This window comes from Girardinichthys multiradiatus, chromosome 13 (assembly GCF_021462225.1).
Source record: "Girardinichthys multiradiatus isolate DD_20200921_A chromosome 13, DD_fGirMul_XY1, whole genome shotgun sequence".
NCBI lineage: Eukaryota > Metazoa > Chordata > Actinopteri > Cyprinodontiformes > Goodeidae > Girardinichthys > Girardinichthys multiradiatus.
The window spans coordinates 31231867-31255470 of NC_061806.1; the positions used below are offsets into that span (position 1 = coordinate 31231867).

The following is a 23604-nucleotide window of genomic DNA, read 5'->3' on the forward strand; positions in this document are numbered from 1 at the left end:
ACTATGGAATAAGCGGTAGAAAATGACTGACTGACTGACTTTGAAAGATTGTAAAACAGTTTGACTCCCAGAATTAGTGTGTAAAGAAATTAGATTTGGTTGGAAACTTTAGGACAGTATGTTATTTTATTTTATGCATTTCAGGGATACCATATAGAGATGTTGTTTGCCTACATTTGCCAGGGCAGAATTGCTTTACAAAAAGGATACCTCAAGATGGAATCCGAATTGCTTGATTGACTTTATTAAATCAAGACTGGATCCAGCATCAAAGTAGACAGGCCACACTGATGTAATAGTAACCTGTGTTTGTATGGCCTTCAAGCATTTGGTTGGTCCGTGGGTGGGTTTAATTGTGTGTGTGTGTTTGTGTGGGTGTGTGAGTTTATGAGTAGAGATAAATGTGTTTGTGTTGAGTGGGTGTGAGCGAGTTTGTCACCTGGAGGTGCACAGTTGTAAGAGTGGCAAGAATGGTAGAAGGCCTGCAATACATAGCACCCAGGAGCAGACAGGTGGACTCGGCACCGGAAAGCCACAGCAGACCTGGGCAGAAGGACCCAAGACATCACTCTAGGGCAATGATAAGGCAACCACAGAGGTAGGTCGTCAGTAAAGCACAGGAGCAGCAACCCCTAGGCCAAAGAGGCACAGGGTGACACGAGGGGCACTGAGCCCCCTCAACCTAGCTACACTGCCATCTCCCGCTATGCAGGCCAAGCCCAGGAGGTGTCCTCAGCCACCTGAGGACCTCAGCAGCAAGACCACCCAGCTCCAAGCACGGGAGAACCCCCCAGATCCCCAAAATACAACGGGTAGGCGTCAACCCACCGCTGCAGCCGGAACTAGGAAGGACCACGGTAGGTATAATACCATTCCACCTGGTGAGCTAGCCCCTGGGAGGTCAAGAGGGAGAAATGCCCACCAGAGCCATGCACATCCCCTGCGGCTCAACTCAACTCCGAGAGCCATAGGCCACCTGATGGAAGCCCACCACTCCAGGACAGGTGCAGAACACCCAACAACCCACCAAGGGGGGCAACCCCCCCATGACACTGTCAGAGACCCCTGGCCATCCCCGCAGTTCCTTTGACAAACGAACACGTGTCACAGGAGGAACAAACGAGGACCATGCCGACCCAATTTGTAATCAATTTATGATTATTAATTGTGTTTATGAGAAGAGACTTTTGTTCCAAACCAGCATCAGAAGATATGACTATATTCTTCCTTTGTCTTATCTTCTCAGAGTTCCCAGTCTGCAGTGCCGAACCAAAGCTCCCAGTGTCCTCCCACATCTCCTCCACCTTGCTCCTCCTCTTCCTCCTCCATGTCCTCTTCATCCTCCTCCTCCTCGCTCCTCGGATTGGAAACCGTTCAGCCACAGGCGCCACTGCCGCCACCTCAACAGCAGCAAAGCATGATGGGAGATCCTGAGTTGCTAAATGGTGAGTGATAGTGAATTTCTTCAGAATTTGGTCAGCGGATTAAAAATCTGCAACAGTTTTAATAATGAAAATTTTACACACCTTTTGATTGTTTGGATCTGACCTTTTGCATGTTTCATAATTGACTGTTATATAATTGAGCTTTTTTCTAGATAAAGAAAATTAAAGTAAATTTAATCCACATTATTAAAAGGGGATGATTTAGGGGGAAATATGTAGAATTTATTAGTGCTTTCTGCAATGTTACTTATTTTCACCTGACAATTGGATATTTTGACCAGTTAACCATTTTCATTCTCCTTTATCTGTACATGGAGAGCATGTGATGTTATCTGGCACAGGAATGAAAACTCAGACCTACAAACATTACATTAAATAATTTAAATAACCATGGAAGGATTTACTCTAATCATGTCGCTGCGCGATAAATGGCCTACACTGTGTTCGTCAACTCTCTCTTCAAAAGCCTGTTTTCATCTTTTAAAATATCCGTAATTTATCGGTTCATCTCCAGGAGTTTGATATGGACCAGAGGTACCAGAAACTGGCCTTATCCTCTTTTTTATCTATTTATTTCTTTTGGCTAAGAGGAGTACACAACAGTTTCAATTTTTTACTAATTCAATCCACAAAGTTCTTCATTCTGAAGCTGGTCTCCTGAGGCTGTTTGTGTTGTCCTGGCTTTTGTTCAATTCTGGGAGGCCTAAAGATGATCATTATCCCTCCCCGTGTGATGGTTTATAAATAACAGATAGCCACAGCTCTTTGTTAAATTTTCCCGGATGTGTAGACATTTAAAAGAAGGATGACAGAATGAGGGGACAAATGTTTAAAAAGTGGTTAAACAGAAACTGAGAGAAGCCAAAGCAAAGGCAGAACTCTAAATTAGAACTACTTCAAGACATTCCAAGGATCCTACTCAGAATGGAAAATTATGGAAAGGTGTGGAATTTCATTTCAGTACAAAAAGTAGTAGATTATGAAAAAATATTGTGTATATACACAATATTTTTTCATAATCTACTACTTTTTGTACTGAAATGAAATTCCACACCTTTCCATAATTTTAATAATATAATATTCTATAATACATTTTATATCTTTTCAGACTTAATTTGTTTTCCCAATTTCTAAAACTTAAATTTTTTTATTCCTACATCCACCCATCTATTATTTATGCAGCATTTCCATTCCATCCTCCATTTTAATTTCTTTTATTTCAATTAGAGTGTATAATTTTTATTGTATTTTTAATTGCTGTTTTGTCCTACAAGACACAGACTATAAATAAAATGAGAAACTACTGCATTTAGTTAGCTTCGTTAAACTTAGCCAGGAGCAGTTCCAGAGAAGAGGACTTTGTGATTTTTGGTGAGCTTGTTGAAAATGGGTTCTATTAACCAGGGCTTCCCAAACCTAGGGCTGGGAACCCACTGTGGTCCATGAAACATCAAGGAGGCTTGAAGTGTTCTCTAGAAATCGACTTAAATTATGAAAAAGATTGACAATAGCAACATTCTCCATAATTGTTCAAATTAATTAAAATTAATTAAAGTGCTTGTAAATACATTAAAAGTAACATAATGGTTGCTGAGACTGTGTGTTGTTTTTTAAGCTTTTGTTCAGTTAATTTATTGGCTGTGTTTGTGTTTTCCAATACTGTTATTGATATGACAGTGAAGTCTGCTTTTTAATTTAATATTAAACTACCCAAATACACAAATATAACTAAATACTTTTGCTGCTTAAATCAAAGCAGCCAAGAACTCATTGTTTAATTCAATATGCAATGGTCTATCCCCTCAACAAACCCTGAGTAAAAATCATATCCCAGTATACTGGATGCAATTAACGACCTAATAAACTAAATAATAACTTTGTAATTTTAAATAACAAATATTTGTTGGGTAACATGACATGCTAATTGCTTCTACTAACCAGATGCTCCATAATATAAAGTTCTATTATTTTTTGAGCTATTCTTGCAGAAGTGTGAATGTAGTTTATAATGAAGGGAGATTCAGAACAATGAGGCAAATGTTACAGTTAGGTGATTATTGGACTCCCTTAAAGGTTGGTCAAGTAAAGGTGTCCAAGCAAACAAACCTTTCATGCTGTAGTTTTAGGTTGACCATTTAGTATCTGTGAACCTGCTGAGAACCTGTTAGTTTTACTTTATTTATATACATTTCTCAAGGTCTCCAAAAGGCTCGGCTTCAATTTGAAATGTTGAATCTTCAAAAACTGAGTAAATTGTGAGAGTTTTGAATCAGCTCTCTTCATCCTCTGTTCCTCTTGTTGCTATGATGTGAAGAAAATACCTCCCTGACCTTGTCACTTAAGAGGATGTTTGTGGCATAGTTTTCTCTATCACATTTTTTACGGAATAAACTGCTTTGAGTTTGCAAGATAAAAATCTTGGTGCCGAGAAACAAGAGATTTGGAGCGCAGCAGGATCTGTTTCTGAGAATTCTTCCTGGAACTTTGTGCTCAGATTTTTATTCCAAGTCATAAACAATAGAAATAAGCTGCGGAGATCTGTGAAAAATATACTTCAGATAAAATGAGATACAGAGAGAGGAGAGAAATGAGCCGAGGTTCAGTCAGGACAGAGAGACTACCACTGCTGCAATTCAAATGTGCCTCCAGAGATTGTGTGACAGTCATTGAATATAGTCTGTGTGTCTGTGTGTGTTTGTGTGAATGCATGCTTTTAGAAATGGGTTCTTTTTGTATGTGCACATTGCAGAACCTTTTTTGCATTTAAGAGCACCTTTGTTTGTCTTTGTTTTGGCATTTGCATGCAGCAATGTTGGCTTTAATGGAAACAAGCTTTCATCCTTCTTTGTGTGTATGTGTGTGCTCTGTATTCTGAATTATAAACACGTGACTGGGTTGAGCTTGATGCATCCAGCCAGAAATCCCTCAGGTCGTTGTGGAGCTGAAGTGTTACTACGGAGCTGCAGAGAGAGTGAGCGAAAAAAGGGAGAGCGAGTTAACCAGAGAGACTGATGGAAAATAGGCTGGAAATAATAATCTCATCCACATGCACATGTTTTACTTTGATTTTAATTTGTGCTCAGCAGAAACAGAGAACAGCTCAGAGAGAGGCAAAGCATAAAAAACATGATGCAGCTGTGGTGTTGTAAATCATCCCGGTGATAGTTTTCATCTGCTGTAAAACATGAATGATCACTCTGGGAGTCTTTGTTGAAAAGAGGTAAATTGAATAACAAATAGAAATATAATTTAAGCTGGGGTTAATTGATTGTGACCGTACTGAGATAAATAAAAGAAACATGGACTTCCATATAAATATTAAAATAAAAGCCAACATATTTTGCCTCAGTATTTGTAACCAAAAATGTTTGCAGAGAGTCAGTGGAGCTTCAGACAAAAGGCTGAATCCTGTTTCCCACTCCTGTTATTGGACGTTAGAGAGTGATGAAGGTGTCTGTCCCTTTAAATTGAGATTTTTCTAAAAGTATGAGCTGCCCTTGCAGATACAAAAAACTAATTCCCTGTGGTGCAAGGTAAACTCACAGGTGAAATATGATATAAGATAAGACTGGAGAAATATGGAAAAGTGAAACAATGCACATCTGAACAGTTGTTCTTTTGCTCGAGGCTGACCTGTCCTTCAAACTCTGTGAGAATCCGTTAGAGAATCAGACGTGTGGAGACTGACAATAAAGGCAGAGGTGGATGAACAGAGAAAAAATAACACTGAAGTGTTTTTTATGTTCCCAGAATTATAAACAGGCTAATCAAGATTGAGAATTCATAAACCAGGCCTTCTTGTTCAACTGAAATTCATGTCTGAATTGGTTTTATTTTATCTTAACAAACAAAATGTTTTAAATACTTAATATTAATATGGATCATCTGACCATAGATACAAGTATATCAGTATTTTTTCCTTCGGTAACTTGGCAGTAATTCTTATTCTTAAACTGATCTGGAAATAAGTATTTACTTTGTAGAGAGGTAACTAAAATTGCCGTTATTGCTTCTTTAGCATCAGATAATGTGGAAGTTTGATGTTTTAGAGATGCTTCTGTTTTTCCTGGCACCTTATGAAGATATCTTCTCAGTTTCTACAGTTACCACCCATACAGTACAGACCAAAAGTTTGGACACACCTTCTCATTCAAAGAGTTGTCTTTATTTTCATGACTATGAATATTGTAGCTTCACACTGAAGGCATCAAAACTATGAATTAACACATGTAGAATTATATACTGAACAAAAATGTGTGAAACAACTGAAAATATGTCTTATATTCTAGGTTCATCAAAGTAGCCACCTTTTGCTTTGATTACTGCTCCGTACATTCTTGGCAATCTGTTGATTAGCTTCAACAGGTAGTCACCTGAAAATGGTTTTCCAACAGTCTTGAAGGAGTTCCCAGAGATGCTTAGCACTTGTTGGCCCTTTTGCCTTCATTCTGCGGTCCAGCTCACCCCAAACCATCTCGATTGGGTTCAGGTGACTGTGGAGGCCAGGTCATCTGTCGCAGCACCCTATCACTCTCCTTCTTGGTCAAAAAGCCCTTACACAGTCTGGAGGTGTGTTTGGGGTCATTGTCCTGTTGAAAAATAAATGATGGTCCAACTAAACGCAAACTGGATGGAATAGCACGCCGCTGCAAGATGCTGTGGTAGCCATGCTGGTTCAGTTTGCCTTCAATTTTGAATAAATCCCTAACAGTGTCACCAGAAAAGCACCCCCATACCATCACACCTCCTCCTCCATGCTTCACGGTAGGAACCAGGCATGTAGAGTCCATCCGTTCATGTGTTCTTTAGCCCAAACAAGTCTCTTCTGCTTGTTGCCTGTTCTCAGCAGTCGTTTCCTAGCAGCTATTTTACCATGAAGGCCTGATTCACACAGTCTCCTCTTAACAGTTGTTCTAGAGATGTGTCTGCTGCTAGAACTCTGTGTGGCATTGACCTGTTCTCTAATCTGAGCTGCTGTTAACCTGGGATTTCTGAGGCTGGTGACTTGGATGAACTTATCGTCCGCAGCAGAGGTGACTCTTGGTCTTCCTTTCCTGGGGCGGTCCTCATGTGAGCCAGTTTCTTTGTAGCGCTTGATGGTTTTTGCGACTGCACTTGGGGACACTTTCAAAGCTTTCCCCATCAGTCAGTCTGAAGGTCAGTTCAGACTGACTGACCTTCATTTCTTAAAGTAATGATGGCCACTCGTTTTTCTTTACTTAGCTGCTTTTTTCTTGCCATAATACAAATTCTAACAGTATATTCAGTAGGACTATCAGCTGTGTAGTGTATCCACCTCCTGCACAACACAACTGATGGTCCCAATCCCATTTATAAGGCTTGAAATCCCACTTATTAAACCTGACACGGCACACCTGTGAAGTGAAAACCATTTCAGGTGACTACCTCTTGAAGCTCATCAACAGAATGCCAAGAGTGTGTGGAACAGTAATCAAAGCAAAAGGTGGCTACTTTGAAGAACCTAGAATATAAGACATATTTTTAGTTGTTTCACACTTTTTTGTTCAGTATATAATTCCACATGTGTTAATTCATAGTTTTGATGCCTTCAGTGTGAAGCTACAATATTCATAGTCATGAAAATAAAGACAACTCTTTGAGTGAGAAGGTTTGTCCAAACTTTTGGTCTGTACTGTATGTTACGTTGTTTGTATTCACAGATGCACATTTAAAATAATTTAGGTCTGTATAATATTGTCTCAGACTGTTTTAAATGATGTATGTAATATATATCAAATAAAATTATGCAATTGAGGCTATAATATTTTCTTAAAATGAAAAAAAAAAAGGAAATACAGTGTATCACACTGCAATATGCATCATGATAAACAGGGGCAGCTCAGATGTTTATCTGCCTTCTAGAGCAGCTTCAGATTGAACTGTGCTGCTGCTAGTGTTGCCCTGGATGTGAGTTAATGGTACAGTTATACTAATATCAACTCCATGATAGTACCCCCACCGTGTTTTACAGATATTTCATTGACTCTCTCCCTATTTAAGCCAAATGTTGTGTTTTTTTTTTCCCTAACTGGTGTAAAAATCATTTCCAGGGTCGTACACCTAATTTTGTAGCTGTAAATGCTGCAACATTATTTTCAAGTAGTAGTGGATTTTTCCTGGCAGGCATGCCAAGCACACCAATACTGTTCCTTGTTTGCTTGATGATAATTAATATTAACACATGCTAGAGGGAAAGTTGCTCAGAAGTTACAGATGTGACCTTGCAGGATATTAAACAGTTCCTGTTGAAGTAATTTTTGTTGGTTCCTGTTTAGGCTTCTAATGCTACTCTTGGTTTTACAAACAATTTAAATTGTTTTAGTTTGTTAAACATCATTATTCGCTGTTTCTTAGAAACATTAACAGACATATTGTGAACATATTTTGATGTATTATGGTACCTACATTTAATCATAGGATCTGTGATAATCCATCTTAGGTTATAGTTATGCAAAGTTTTGTCATGGTCTTTATTCTTTTGTCTGATTTGAGCTGAGGACACCATATCTTTAAGTCTGGAAATTAGGAAATAGGATTAATAAAACAAATAATACAGCCAAATGAATCCTGCTTTTTCATATACCCAGTATGTTCACTATAAACAGTAATGTAGCGTATTTAAAAAATAATTCCTTTAAGAGTTAACACTATTGAACTATCCATAATTGTAAATGTAAATTTATTTTATACTTGGTATTTTATTTGTTTTCTGCAACCTGCAAGTGTTGGAAAAGCTCAGCAGTCCAAAAGAAGCAGCTCTTATCTGTGCAATCACTTTCTCTGAAAGACAGCCGACCTAAGCACTGATTAAACCATCCTTGACCTTTGGAGCAACACAAGAGTAACAGATAGGCTCAGTTTTAAGTCATGGAGCCACATCAACTGAAACTCAAGACTGACATGAAACCATAAAGCAGTCAACATAATTTCTGCAAACATCTCAACTCTTAATTCCTGAGAGGAAAGGATAAAATCCTGAGCTGGTTGCACAGCAACTGAACTGGGTGCCTGTCTCTTTAAAATGATAATGCCGAGCTTAGGCAACCATTGATTTAACATTCAAGGAAGGCTGTGATTAATCCAGGGAAGTGAAGGGTTAAATGAGACACTGACTCTGCACTCTGTAACAGAACACAGCCAGAGAGAGAGAGGGAGGGTGAGTGCTTGAGTGCTTCAGGGGGGTAGAGAGTTTGCTCTGCATGTTCAGAAATCTCTCTCGCTCTCTCTGTCTCTCACACGCCCGGGCCATGTGCAGCCGCCACATCACGTGCCGCTGCAGAGATCATCCAAGCTGGAGAGGCAGCATGCAAGCAAGAGCAGGACACGGAATGGAGAGGGGAGGGGCGGAGGAGGAAACGGAGAGGAGAGCAGAGGGAGATTTACAGGGAGAGGAAGCAGTGGAGATTACAGAGTAAACAAACAGTAGAGGAAAAGGGAGAAAAGGTTCAGACACTAATTCTTGACATTTTTCACATTTCTATCTCAAAATGTATTTTGTTGTGGCACAGAATACATACCTAAAAATATCTAATGGTTCAGACGTTTTCCTTTTGAAAGCACTCAGCATATTGTTTTGAAAAGCATAAATGGCATTCAGTGAAATTGTTCAGATTCCAAAATGTGCCCCCCCCTTAAGTCCCTTCATACTTCAAATGTAATACATTTATACAGTGGGGAAGATTTCTGCGTTAAGAAACTATTGTTTTTAACAAAATCACCTGTGGCACACTTGGCAGTCCTGCTAATGATACTTTTTACAATCCCCTTTAGCTGAAAGGGTGCCTATAAGTCTCCTTCTATAACATTACACAAAGTAGGAGCATACACTTTGACCTCTGTACACATTCTCCCTAGATCGTCCAGAGTCATGGGTCCAATCTTATGATCTTCTCTCATCAGGTCACGTCAAAGGTTTTCTATAAGGTTTAGATCTGGGAATGGCCATAAAAGAAAGCTGATTTTGTGTCTTGTGAACAATTTCTTTGTTTATTTGTCCATTATGTTTCACCTCATTATCTGGCAGGGTTTAAAATTCCATTCCTTGAGCGATTAGAATAGAAACAGGCCCACAGCATCACAGATCCTGCACCACAGATGATTCTTTATTTACATATCAACTAAAGGATGAGCCTTCATTTCATGCCAGACACACCTGGAGTGTTTGTTGTGTTCCTGAGAAGCTCAGTCTGACCCAGGCGCAGATTTCCTGTTAAAGTCTAGCGAACTCCGAACATTTACTGGTAGGACAGAAAAGGCTTTTTTAATCCTGGCACGCCCAATGAATAACCAGTAGGCATGTAGATTGTGTCTAATGGTTGTTTTGGTGATTTGGGGAGCCAATGACAACTCGCTACCGTCTCTTGAGATTTATCAATGTTTTTTGCCTCTTGTACCATACTGGTCACTGTGTGGTGGTAGGATACATCTGGGTCCTCAGTCAGCCTAGTTGTCAGAGTTTCAGTTGTTTAAACTTTTTTTCTTTATTTGTAATTTTTCCGATTGAAAAATGTACTCAAAATTAAAAACCACACACCTTTTCTACAAGTTGTCATTAAAAAACAGTAATACTAAGGACCCTAAGGCAGGCCTTAGGGGTACTTACGCACTTCCTTGTTTGTCTGATTGGTTAAAGGTGATTAGTCCAATAGTTTCTACCTTTTTTTAAAGCACATTATCAGTTTAATAAAATTCACCCCATTGATCTTAAAGAGGTTGTGGTATAATAAACAATGCGGAATTTCAGGATGCGCTGTACAATTAAATCGCAACTAATTTTGTATTACATATGTAAGCAAACAGACATCAAACAACCTGCCTCCCGGCCATAGACTGCTGGAAATAGGCACCAGCTTCCCCGCGACCCATTATGGAAGAAGCGGTAGAAAATGACTGACTGACTAACCTTAAACATTATATTTTTAACTGCTTACTTTGCAGTCTTATGCTTTGAGCAGTTATGTTCAGTTAAGTGAGGCGTTTTTCAATAGACTTCATAATAGTATTATCTTTTATATTCATTTTCTTTTCTACCAGAGTCTGATGTGCTAAACTGATAGAGTACGATGAAATCTGCAGCTGTGATGGTGATCATACAGCAAAAGACTGAGTTGAGCAATGTCATTTGTGTTCGTTGTGAGCATCTGCTGCTGTGGGAATCTGTCCAACTGGCTAAAAATTACATAGGCATGTATGCAAGTTCACAATACTTGGAATATATCAGCCAACAACTGTTAATATTTCATATGCTGATAACGAGACAATGATTTATTCACAATATATTGTGAGGCCCTAGTTTGAGTGATTTTTAGGACCATATGTGCAACTGGTCTGTGTTCTGATAGCCTACTGGGGAAATAATTTGAACTCCAGAAAGTCCCTGCTTGTAGAGGTAGTGTTTTATATTAGGGTGCTGTATAACATTTGTATTGGCATCTGCATTACTGCTACAAACAGGTAACCCTAAGGTAAATAGATTGATTTGCTACTTTGGTTTTTATGAGATTTGGATATGGAACTTGCAAAAAAGATCTTTTTGCAACATGAATTTTCTTAAAAAGTTTTTTTTTAATTTGTTTAGGTAGTGGAATATAAATGTGGCTTCAAGCTACTTTGTGCAGACTTGTGAGAAATTACGAGAATAGTGCCTTTAACCACAACAGAGATTTACATTGGAAATGCAGTAATTAGAATTTTGGTGCCCAATTTCATATCTTTTGTTCCTCTAAACCCTTGACCTTCCAGGTTTTAGCCCATTTTGATATTTCTTAAATAAAGAAATATGAGATTTATTATTTTGACCTAGATAATGGTGGGTAAGTCCTCAAACACAATATTTTTTTGTCATCTGCATCAGTTGTTTTGCTTTAGACTTGAGTTTTCCAAGCGTTTTAAATAAAACAGAGAGGCATCTTTGATGTTTTTGTGCTTTCTTTGTTTGTCAGGAGCCGCCAGTGTCTATTTACTTAACAAGGAAATGAAATTCTGTTTTTATCTAAAATGTGAGCAGGAAAAAACCCAATGCTGGCTTCAGTAAACAGCAGCATTTTATGGTTACGATAAACCTGCCATGTGGTATCTGCACGCTGTCATCTGATGCAGTCAGAGGCCCAGTCAGTGTGTCATATTCTGATCTGACCATTGGCAGAGCTTCAGCAGTGATTTGGAAGGACGACGGTGACAGGAGTGGGAGGTCACTACGATCCCCATAATGCCGTGACATAACACGCATCAGTTTGATGACACTCCCGGTGTGTGTCACCTGGACTCAGTTGTTTCTGGTGTGTGTTCTGTTGTTTTCTCATGTGAACATGCACGTGCCTGCTTGTGTTTGTTCAAGTGTGCGAGTCTAGGCCCGCCTTGGTTTGTACTCGACATCTGTGTTTTTGTGTTCAGTTTCTTACTGTAAAGTGACACAGATCATATTTTTTCTCCCCATTTTTTGTGAAATATATATTCATATTAACCTGGATATTTCCAGAAATATTCATTCTAAAATGTGCTTAGATTTCGTTATTTGAATGTTTATTAATGTACACATACTACATCTTGATTGCTGTTTCTGTTTTTAAGTAATTCTATTTTGGATTGTTGTCCAGAGAAGTATTTGGAAATATTTTTTTAACTCATCAAATCAGAATCAGCTTTATTGGCCAAGATTGTGTGCGGAAAACAAGGAATTTGACTTCGGTTTCAAGCGCTCACAGCATGCAGACATTAAGCATAACTATATAAACTTTTATCTTTTTATATAAACTTATGTTATAGTATTTGGCTTTATTAATATGTATTAGAGGCCAATTTTCCCGTTATTGACTTTGATGCTGACCCTGTGATTGACAGGTCAAATACAGAAAAATAAGATTTTTTTTTCTGTTTCATTATAAGTGTCAAACCAATTTACTCTCACCATTTTTGTCTAAAAACAAATCAACCTACAGTATGTACATTTTTGAGTGTAATAATAATCAGATAATGTTCAAGAACATACGCTTTGATGCATAAATAAAGATTATGGAAACCCAAATTACTAGCTCTAACAAAGAACTTGGAGCACTTTTCTTCTTTTATGCATTCCTAGAAAAAAAAAAAATCATATCAGTCAAAATCAGAATTAGCAGGTCCGACCAAAGAAAACTGGAAATCAGTATCGACCATGAAGAGCCTGATGAGTGCATCTCTAATAGTGCAGAAATCTTGTAGTCTGTAATAACGACATCTCTCTGCATCTTGGATGTTGTCAGAAACAGAAGAATTTAGCCTAAAATTAGAAATAGGTGGTGGAGAGGGGAGCTGCCTCAGTGTTTACATTCCGAGGAGGGAAGCCCTCTTTATGTAACACGGTCCTTATATCACACTGTATTGTGTTCCCAGCTTGTTAATAAAAAAAAACAAAATAGAAAAACAGCTGCTGGCAGTTTGTCTTCACGTCTTCCATGACAGAAACAAACTAAGAGGAAATTAAATACTGTTTAAAGTCCTTATCTGATAGCTGCTGACAACTGCTGCTGTGGCTATTATTACTCTTGCTGTTGTAAATGTTACTAAAAGTTGGCTAACCCCAAAGCTGTCAGTAGTACTTTTTTATAGTTACTGCAGCCACAATTAGAACAACAAAGGTTCCTGCTACCACAGTGCTACGTTGCTGCCACTAAAGAACAGTTTTGATTAATTAAATCTTTTCTAGGACCCAATAGTCGTTTCCTTGGTGCTCCTTCTTTCTGATTGCAGCAAATGTGTGTAAAACAGTTAAACTTTTGTAGTTCATTTTTTATAAATGTAGTATTTATTGGTTGAATTTTTTCCAGCATTTCCTGTGTTTCTATTTCAGTCATCTCTGTTTAATCTCCAACTGCTAAATTAAATTGCACAACAGCAATATTTGGCATTGTTCACAAACACAACATTTAATTTCATGCAGGTTCAGTCAGCATGAGCACAGCAGGCTGCAAAATTAGCTGCAGAATATGACAAGTTAGCTCTGCAATCACACCAAAAGCATGTAAATGTCAGGTTGTTTTAGAGTGGTTACATTCAAAAGCATTAGTGAAATCACTCTTCAATTTAAAATTGTGTGGGACAAACAACTGGATGTGAAACTGCTCACCACTTTCATATTTAGAGGCACAAATGAAGGATGTCTATTCCCTGATAATGTGTCTTAATAGAAAGGTATGATGGCGTCAGCGTTTGTCTTAGTGTTCTTGCAGAACCAGCATAACAAGGGACTATCCGGCCAGCTTTATTCACTCAAAATCTGTTAGGTACAACCGCCAAGTTCAACTTGGTTCTGTTCGTACCTCCAGGTGAAATGGCTGTGGAACAGTCTGAGGTTAATGGGAGAGTTAGGTACTTTGTAAATGATGTGGTGTTAAAAGGTTATTAATATTTAATGACTTACAGTACATGCAATTTGTAACTCATCTACATTTAGTATAAAGTGAGATTCGAATTTCCCAGAGACTAAGGCTAAGAGCTAGTCTGAGCTGGACCAGGTCCAAAGCGGCCCTTTGCCATCTCTAACTCATTCCAGTTGTCAAGAATAACATAGTGGTTTGAGCCATTGTCTTATTTGTTGTTATTGGCATAGGAGAAGGTAGCAATTTTTCATGTGAAATATAATATAGAATGAGACAATGTTACTCTTTCTGCATGGAGTTTACATGTTCTCCCTGTGAATCCCTTTCGGTACTCTAGCCTTATCCCACAATCCAAAAACATGAATTTTAGGTTAATTTGTTACTCTAAATTGCACTTAGGTATAAGAATGTGAACATTTGGCTGTTTGTCCAGTGATGGACTGGCGACTTGTCCAGTGTGTACCCTGCCTCTTGCCCAATGACCACTAGATACGGGCATCAGCCCTCCCGTGACCCTACACAATAAGTGGGTATAGACAATGGATGAATTGATATATGGATGCCTGAGTTACCAAAAAAGACACATAAACACATTTAATTCTTGGTAGATTTCTCATATTGCACCAAAGCACATTGTTTCATCTTTGAGAGCCAATCACGAGCCTCATTCTCATGCATCACCATAAATTATCGTATTACACTGCATTGAACCATATTGTGTTAAAACGATGAATCAGAGTGAATCACAGATGACATTTAAATCGAACTGGATGAGATTGGTGTTTGCTGCACATGAATCTGGTATAAGCAACTAAGCAGAGATATCCAACCCTAGTGGAGATGCAAAAGAAAGGAGCTAAAATAATGCTGAAGATTCCTGCAGTCAGAGAGCATAAAGATTCAGGGTAGCTTTGGTCCCAACTGTCCATAGCTTAAAGAATAAGCACAACTTATTTAGCCATATTTTAACTTATGCAGCCATATTTTATTATATTTCTTTAACATACCAGCAAGTCATTCTGTTCTTCTATAATTTAACAATTATGGTATATGAAACCTAACAATCATTCATCTGTTCCCATTATGTAGCATTTGATGGCTATGAATTGTAGTGGGACATCTTGTGTGTATCAACAACTCTTTTGAAGAGTAAATAGAGTACAGTTTAGTAACTGTAAGTGCAATTTTAAGTGTTGTAATGAGAAATCACTAAGGGTGAAAAGCCAATTAAAAAGTCCACAAAATTAGCTAAATTACAGTAATTCCTGCATGTTAATTGTTATCTTCATCCTTGTATAATTAGCATAATTACCATTCTTTTTGTAATAGCTTTGCTTCCTTTTATTGCATAAGAGAGCTAATTCAGGAAATGACAACCAGATTTTTTTAGGACCACAGAATATGATTACGTAGTCTAAATTGAAAATGTTTTCTGCTTTGATGATGTGTTTTTTTCTTACGTCTATTTCAGCTCAACTTTCCTGCCAAAATGCTTTTTTTTTTCAGCTGTGGGTTTGTTATATTCAGCTTTATGTGTAGGTGGATCACGTGACATTTACAATGGCTCAAACAAAAGATTAGGCAAGAGGAAGAGCTGCTCACCTGACTCTCAAACTGGAGCCTCTTTATTTTCTACTGCTGTGGGCGTCTGCCCACGACTTCTGCTGAGTGAAATGACAGCTCAAGAAAAACAAATCTTAAAAATAAAATAAAAGCAAATGTTTTTTGATGTCATTATGCATGCCATTGCAGTATCTGATGATCAGATTTAGTGAATTTAAATCTTCTGTTAATTGTTAATCAGTTACTCACTGCAATATAAGCGAATAAGAGCCTGCTGCACAAATACACATGCAGAAATAGAGAAACACATAATCTCAGCTAAATTAATCCAAGCAGAGAGAATCAACGGCTGCTTCCTCCAAATGCCTTCTGCTCTCAGACAGGAAATGAAGCCAGACGGGGCCGCGTTAGGCGGCTGTTTACCCGGCAGCAGCAGAAGCCATGTTCTTGGATCAGTGTCAACTTTTCACCCAAAATGGCTTTTATCAGGACAAGGCTTTGGGCAGACTTATCCAGGATCAGTGCTGTTCAGCTCCCAGATGGATAGATGCATATATTCTCAATATCCTATGATCCATTATTGACATGCAAGAGTACTATAAGAGTACAATAAGACTTGCAGAGTTTACACCTTGGTGTGCATCCATTTTTATATATTTTGTGTCAAAGGACACAGATGTTTTTTGTAATTAAATTTTTTCTGGAGCAACACCATTTGAGTTTTTTCTCTTAACATTGGCATATTTACTCTTACTTTCAGCCTAATCCTAAATTTACTGGATGAACCACTTTTGCATCCAGACAGAACATCTTAGCATAAAAACATTTTCAAATGGTGTTTTTATTGTGTCTTTGTTACAAACCAAAACAAGGAGATTTACCTTTAAAAAGGTTATTTCATCCCAAAAAACCAAAGCAAGTCAATGGTCCCTTTTAAACAGGCATGTTCAACCCAGGCCTGAAACGCCTAGGTCTCAATTTCACAAGAAGGAAAGGGGGGACGTGGGGGACTGAAGCTGATCTGTTGCTGTAACTCTTCTGAGTTGCCAGTGCAGGCCATCAGAGAGTTGAAACATCAGCGTATGTCAGAGTATGCTAGCATTGTAGTGGACTGTGTGGCCACCCAGCGATGGGATTTAAAGGCCTAAAAAGTCAGGCAGAATCCTTTCTGAGAAGCAGATGTGGATTTTATTTGCTTATTGTAAAAATATTGCTTAAATTATTAATAATATATTAAAGGATCATGGCCTTGAGTTCATCCACCATCATTGTTTTGAAAAGAATGGTAGGACAACTTATTTGGCAAAGATTTTAAGCAGGGATGTCCTGATTTATAATTTTTACCCTGAATACATAGCAGAATCATCTATGATTCGGCATTTGTCTAATCATCCAATCACATGGCAGCGACTCAATGCATGTAGGCATCTAGATGTGATGATGACTTGCAGAAATTCAAACCAAGCAATAGAATGGGGAATAAAGGGGATATAAGTGCCTTTGAATGTGGTGTAGTTGTCGGTGCCAGAGAGACTGGTCTGGGTTGTTCAGAAAATGATAATCTGCCAGGAACAGGAAATTGAGGCTCCAATTCCCACAGGCTCAAAAAATTAACAATATGAGTGGAAAAACTTTACCTGGTCTGATTAGCTGCCACATAGGTTCATGGAGGGTATGTTTAGAATTTGGCGAGAACAATGTGACTGCATGAATCCATTCTGCCCTGTATGAATGGTTGCTGCTGCTGGTGGTGTAATGGTAGGGGGGATATTTTTTTGACATAGTTTGGGCATCTTAGCACCAACTCAGTAACATTTTGCTCCTTTGTAACTAGATTTAAATTGCACATTTTCTGGTAAAGTGCTCTAAGATGATTTTTAGTGGAAATTAACTGCTAAAAATTCAATTCAAGACAACTCTGAGTTTGCCCTTGACTATAGAAGAAAACTTCTCAAAAGCTCAGAAAAACAGCAACACACAGAGGATTTAGAGGACATAGTTGCACAAGTCATATAAGCTTTTAACAACTTCAGTAAATACTTGCTAAGTGAAGGTATAAAAGTTATTTTCTGCTTTGCTTATTTTTGTCTGATTTAAAATTTTTTAAATATACATACATATTTGAAATTTTAGGTTAATAATTAGTAGCTCATTGTAAGTTTCAATATATTTTTCGATACATGTGTGGTCATACTTATTTAGCACAGAAAGGCATTGATGCCAGCTTTGTTGTCATTTTTTGTAGAAAAAGATTAAAAATGTCTCTGTTGCCAAATCGTCCTTTGACAGGTCACCACAATTTTGTACAGTAAACAATTGGGAGTATTTTGGGTCCATGTGACTTGTGTTTACAAGCCCTGGATTGATTAAAAGTCTGTACTGAGATGTCAAAATATCCAGATACACGTAAAGTCCTTCTTTCCAGTTGGGACAGACCAAAGAGAACCAGCCTAACAGAATGAGTACTGCTGAGGATGAAGCAACGTGATGGCTGCATGTCACTCTGGAGGTAAATTAAACCTCTACATTTGGAAAAAGGGCATCTCATTGATTAAAACGACACAATATGGCAGAACATGGCAAGTAAAAGTGTAAACCAGAGCCAGTGTGCTTTGCTCATGAAGGAAGTAATCAGGAGTTCAAATGTAAAAACTGCCAGCATTCACAACGTTTACATATCCACTCAGTGAGTAAAGTGTTTTCAGCTGGACTTCTTGGGGCGAGGGGAGCTCCACCTCTTGCTTCACCTCAGACGTGCCCCGGTAGGGCCCTGGTAGGGCATTGAGTTGTGATTTTTTGCAGTTCCAATTTTTGTGTTTGTACAAAAGAATTACTATTTACTCTATACAGCAAAGCAAGCAAAACATGCAGTTGATGTAGAACCTTTAAGTTCTAAAGGTAATAATTTGGAATATGTTCATTAAAAGCAGTAATCCATAACTTTTGCTGTTACAAATAAGAAAAGGCAGAAAAACCTGCCTCTTTACAGTTTGACCATCTATGTGTGATGCTTCTACCACTCTTTTTGGTTAATATTGTTCATCTAAGCAGCTATTTATAAAGGGTGGCAAAGAGCCCAGATCTCTGAAGTATCTTACAAATGTTGCCACAATACATCTCTGACTAATGCTGGATGATTTCTAAACATTTGAATTTCTCTATTTCCAAAGAAAAAATATTTCCTAAACCTAGAAAAGGTTTCTCCTGTTAGCACACATTGGAAAGAAATGTAATGATAAGTAGCAAGTGCAGAGATATGGCTGAAAATGGTCTTACTATTCCTGGTTCTGTTGTGTTACCTTCAGAAAAGCAAAGATGGGCTAATGCAGAATAGCTGCAGGCTAAAAAGATTCATGGAAGGATTTCACATTAACTGGCACACAATGTACCAGCATGATCCACTGGCTGCTTTAACATAAAGTAGGCATTGTATTCCTGGTATTTTGATACACTCACAGTACATTATATTATATGAAGGCTGTTATTGTGCTTTGCTCAAAATTACAAAAATATTGCATGTTTGATTCAAGATTTTATTTATACAAGTTAGCATTAATGTCTGATCAGGTGACCAATTTCTGGATCTTTAAGTTTAATGTGTCAAACAACAGAAAGAAAACGATATTTTTACCTCAGTTTGCTGTGCGACTCTGGCAACCTTCTGACTCAACACTGACACATGGTGGTTAAACTGTGTCACTGCAATTATTTGTTTGTAGAATAAAACAAAACTACAAGTTAAATGGAAAAAAAACTAATCTTGCATGCAAATATGTCATAATGAACATAGCTATAAATGGGTAAACTACAACAGAGAGAACTGGGAGACAAAAAAACTGCATTTGTTTCTTAACTACTATTATGAAATGAATTGGAACATAATGTCCAAGACCGAAGGCGTAATCCCCTTTATGGACATTTCTGATTTAGGATGAAGCCTAAAGGACAGACTGTGTTGCTGTGGTTTATGTTGCTCCCAAACAGCCTAATATCCTGATGGTTTCATTTTACCAAACATTTTTTACAATACAAGATATGCAAGAATTTAATATTTTTTATTTCTGTAAAGAGTTTATTTTTCAGTAGGGCAAATACATCTCATGTTAAGAAATAAAATAAACACCAGTGGTAAACTTATTGGCAGATCTAGCAATTTATAGAGTAAAGGTAAGTGTAGTATTAGTAAAATTTCTACTTTAGTTTTTTTAGGATAATTAGAGTATCCTGGGTCTTTGAATGAAACATGATTACTTCATTTCCTTAAAAGCAAGGTGCATGTGTGTTGATCTGTGTCAGGAAATGTCTACAAGAAAATAATTTTAAACTTAAATACATAGTCAGACTAGTAAATATAAAGTTTAAAACAACAACAAGGCTGTAAAAAGGACCCAAGTCTAAGCTCACCTCACTCTTTTTTGTAAATCTCCCTGTTTGTAAAAGGTAGCGAAGAGCAGCAGAGGGTCACCAAATCTCCACAACAACCATTAGATGTTACATACCAACTAGTGATCTGGGTGGCAAGCCTGGTAAAGCCTTTTCTGTTCTTCCATTACAAATACCATATATTTGCTTTGGTCAGATTAGAATAAGGCTGAACTTCTAGGCAACAATCTCTCCATGTAGGTCTGCTGTCGAAGAAAATAATAAATGTGTAGAAAAGGACTCTTTGTTCACTGTTACGTAGAGTGGAAGAGCCATGATGCCGTGGGCCTGCTTTTCTTGTCCTTGTTTGGGTCTTTACATAACAAACTATAAAATACCAACACACTTCAATTTAAGGGGCTTCTGTCATCTTAAAACGGGTCATTGTTGGGTCTTTCACCTAGACAGTGATAATATGATCTAGTGATAGTGATATATGATCAGATATATGGCCAAATCAACACAGAAAGGGTTCACCAGACACAAAATCAACCCGCTTCCATGATCATCTCATTCTCTGTTGGGATCCTTATCTCCATCTTTTTCATCCTGTTTGCCTTCAGCTCTGCTGCTTCTCTCTGACATGTGGAAGCAGCTCACTGCGAGCAGATGGACTCTAATCTGCAGTTGAAACTAAAAGTCGATGATGATGATGATGATGAGTGGACAACCAAACGAGTAATTAAACTGCTGTTTCTGTGTTTATTGCATCCTAATTGCGCGTAAAGCAGATTACACTTCAGTGGAAACATAAGAATCAGAATCAGAATCAGAATCAGAAAAGCTTTATTGCCAAGTACGTTTTTGGACATACAAGGAATTTGTTTTGGCGTAGTTGGTGCAATACAGTACAAGTTAAACAGTACAAACATATCTACAATATAATATAATATAAATATAAGTGCACAGTAAAGACAATTAACAGGATTTTCTGTTCATTCGAATGTAGAGTGTGATTACCAGACTATTGACAGTATAGAGAAAGTAGTAACATTTCAATATGTTCGTGTGTGATGAATTTATACTTAATCATTCAGTTCTTGGTTGAAATCTTAAAGCTTTTTAATTTTAAGTTTAAGTTGTCCTTTTATATCTTAGGGTGATAATTTTAGGAGAAAAAGCATACAATTTATTTTTGAAAACTGTAAAAAAAACCACCTATTTAACTTCTTTTTCGTAAAAAATCTTTAAACAAAAAGATAGCAAAATTAAATATGAACACTAAGATACAGATACCTCTGTAAGGAATTACAAAGGGCGACTTTTGTATTTTGACTTCACCTGAACTCTAAACAGAAAAAGTCCAGAAACAAACTGGTCTAACAAATAATAATAATAGTAAAAAAAAAAAAATCTTCTGTTTCCTGTAGGTGGGCAATCTGTGCCCCAGGATCCCTCACCCACTTCCACCTGCCCTCCAGGGCCACCTGGACCTCCAGCTGGCGCCAACGGCAGCAGCGACATCATGGTGAACTTTGATCCCGATCCGGCAGACCTGGCACTGTCCAGCGTGCCAGGGCAGGAGGCGTTTGACCCACGGCGGCACCGTTTCTCGGATGATGAGCTGAAGCCTCAGCCGATGATCAAAAAGGCTCGCAAGATGCTGGTCCCTGATGAACAGAAGGTACTACATCTCCCACAATCCATTTCTGCACTGCATAAAAATCTCTTAACCTATATCTTCACTACAGTAATGCGATTTATATTTAAACCTGTTACTTGATACGGTCTGAAGCAATTTCACATTTAAATTTCAGAGAGTCCAAAACATTTTTGGTTGGCTAGTGCCAAACGTTGTTTACCTGGGTGTCACACTACGACCCTTTGCTAAAAGCAAACACATAACCAAACCCAAGCATAATTTAAGAAACATAACAGAAGAGATCAAAATTGAAGGGAAAAACAGAAAATAACATAAAGAATGCAGTTTTTGTCAAGTGAGATGGTCACAGGTTTAACACGGATGGACCATGTTATCCATCAAATTACAGTCCATCAGTTGAATCTCGTGAGTTGAAGAGACAATCATATAAAAATAGAGCCCAGATCTACAGTGGCCGGGAGGTGCAAACCAACATTACAAAATCTGTAACAGTTTTACAAAGCTTGAGACAGATTCAGATTTCAGAAAACAATTTAAGAAGATGTGAAAGGTTTTTACAAGTCCTAAAACATATTTAGACTTGAGAAAACTATTTAACATGTCACAAAACAAATTAAAATTTCAGAAAACAAATGTACATTTCAGAAAACAAATGTGTTTCAGAAAACACTTTAACAACATGCAAAAAACTTTTACGAGTCCCGCAACACATTTACAAATGACTAAATCTAACAGAAACAGAATGTACTAACTCCGAGGCTGACCCTGAAGTGATAAGGTGCTCATGGCGACTCAGGATGGACAGCAATCAAGTTGCATTTTGCCTGTTTTGTTGGACACATAAGTAGATTAATGCAGTTTTGTTTTTCGTGTGGTCGGTCCATAGAATCTGAGAGACAGCAAGCCCAATTCGTGGCAGTAGCAACTAGAAATGGTGCTTCTGCCGCCGGACACTGCCAGACAAGCTATAAAAGCCTCTAAGATGCTGCCACGGTGGCTGGCGCTGTTTTTTGTTGAAGCCAATGCTAATAATCGGCAAATGGGTTGTCATAATAGTTTTTTTCTATTGACTAGTCAGTAATTACTTTGAAATGATGATGTCATTATTGGTTGTTATATCATAAACAGTGTTAGACCCATAATATAAGGTGACTGTATTTACCTGAGATGGAAACTGTCCATTATGTGTATGTATAATGTGCTGAAAGGATGATGAAGAGACATTGCACAAACAGTTGGGTTATTATAGATCATGAATGGTTACTGTGAATTGTTACTATTAATAATACAATTTTACTTATAGTTTGTTAATACTTTACAGCAAAATATGTTTTCCAACAATCAAAAGACTTTTTGTTTGAAGGATAAAAAAATAAAAGCTTGGCATTTATTTCAATATTCCACATGATAAAGACCAGTAAGTTACCCTTTTCAAAAGGTTTCAGAAGAATGAAACAACCAGACTCCTTCCCTGCAGCAGTCGTCATATTTCCTCCAGAATCCATTTAAAAGTGAGGCTGCAGTAGCTCTGTTCGGGTCTAAACCCTAAACTTCATCATCGCAAAGGCCATCGCCCCTTCAAAGCCCTGTGCTGATGGGAGGGGAAAAAAACCTGAAGAAATGTGACGACCAACTGGTGTTGATGCCTTCTGACAAGAGCTCTAAAATATTTGGTCCTTATCTCATTGCACAATAGGCAAAGCTGTGATCAATTGCTCATGCTTTCACAGTTCAGCGCAGAGCAGCTGCATCTCCTGAAGCGTTTATAATTTATGGGGGATGAAGGTGCTCACCTCGCTGTGTTCAGTAGCGGGTAGTTTCATCATTCGTGTATGTGCAGCTATTAGTAAAAAAAAACAAACAAGATATCTGGTCAAAGCTAAAGTTGAGATTCAGATCAGTGTAGCAGCTTTTCGTGAACAGGCTTGAGAATAACCAGCACTGAAAAATGGTATTAAATATTAACATCGCAAATCAAATTATTTCACATGATGTTGATTTTACGCCAACAGAAACAGCAGCAGGCATTTTTTATGCTAATTGAAATTTAACCTTTTGAGAAAATCTGCAAAAACAAACAAATATAAAGTAAAAAAAAAAAGAAAACACCACAGCTGAGGTATTGCGTAAAACTAATCTCTGACTCTGATTCTCTCAGGAATCTTTAAAAATGTTCTGAAAGTACAAATGATTT

At 37.8% G+C, this 23604-nt stretch overlaps 1 protein-coding gene across 1 annotated transcript in view; it reads left to right on the top strand.

The window, feature by feature from the left end:
• Positions 1-23604, top strand: part of dbpa (D site albumin promoter binding protein a) — a 41054-nt gene that overhangs the window by 10422 nt on the left and 7028 nt on the right. The window contains exons 3-4 of the mRNA XM_047384006.1: positions 1247-1445; positions 21178-21431. Coding sequence (XP_047239962.1) covers positions 1247-1445; positions 21178-21431 — 453 coding nt within the window. The remainder of the gene's footprint in view (positions 1-1246; positions 1446-21177; positions 21432-23604) is intronic.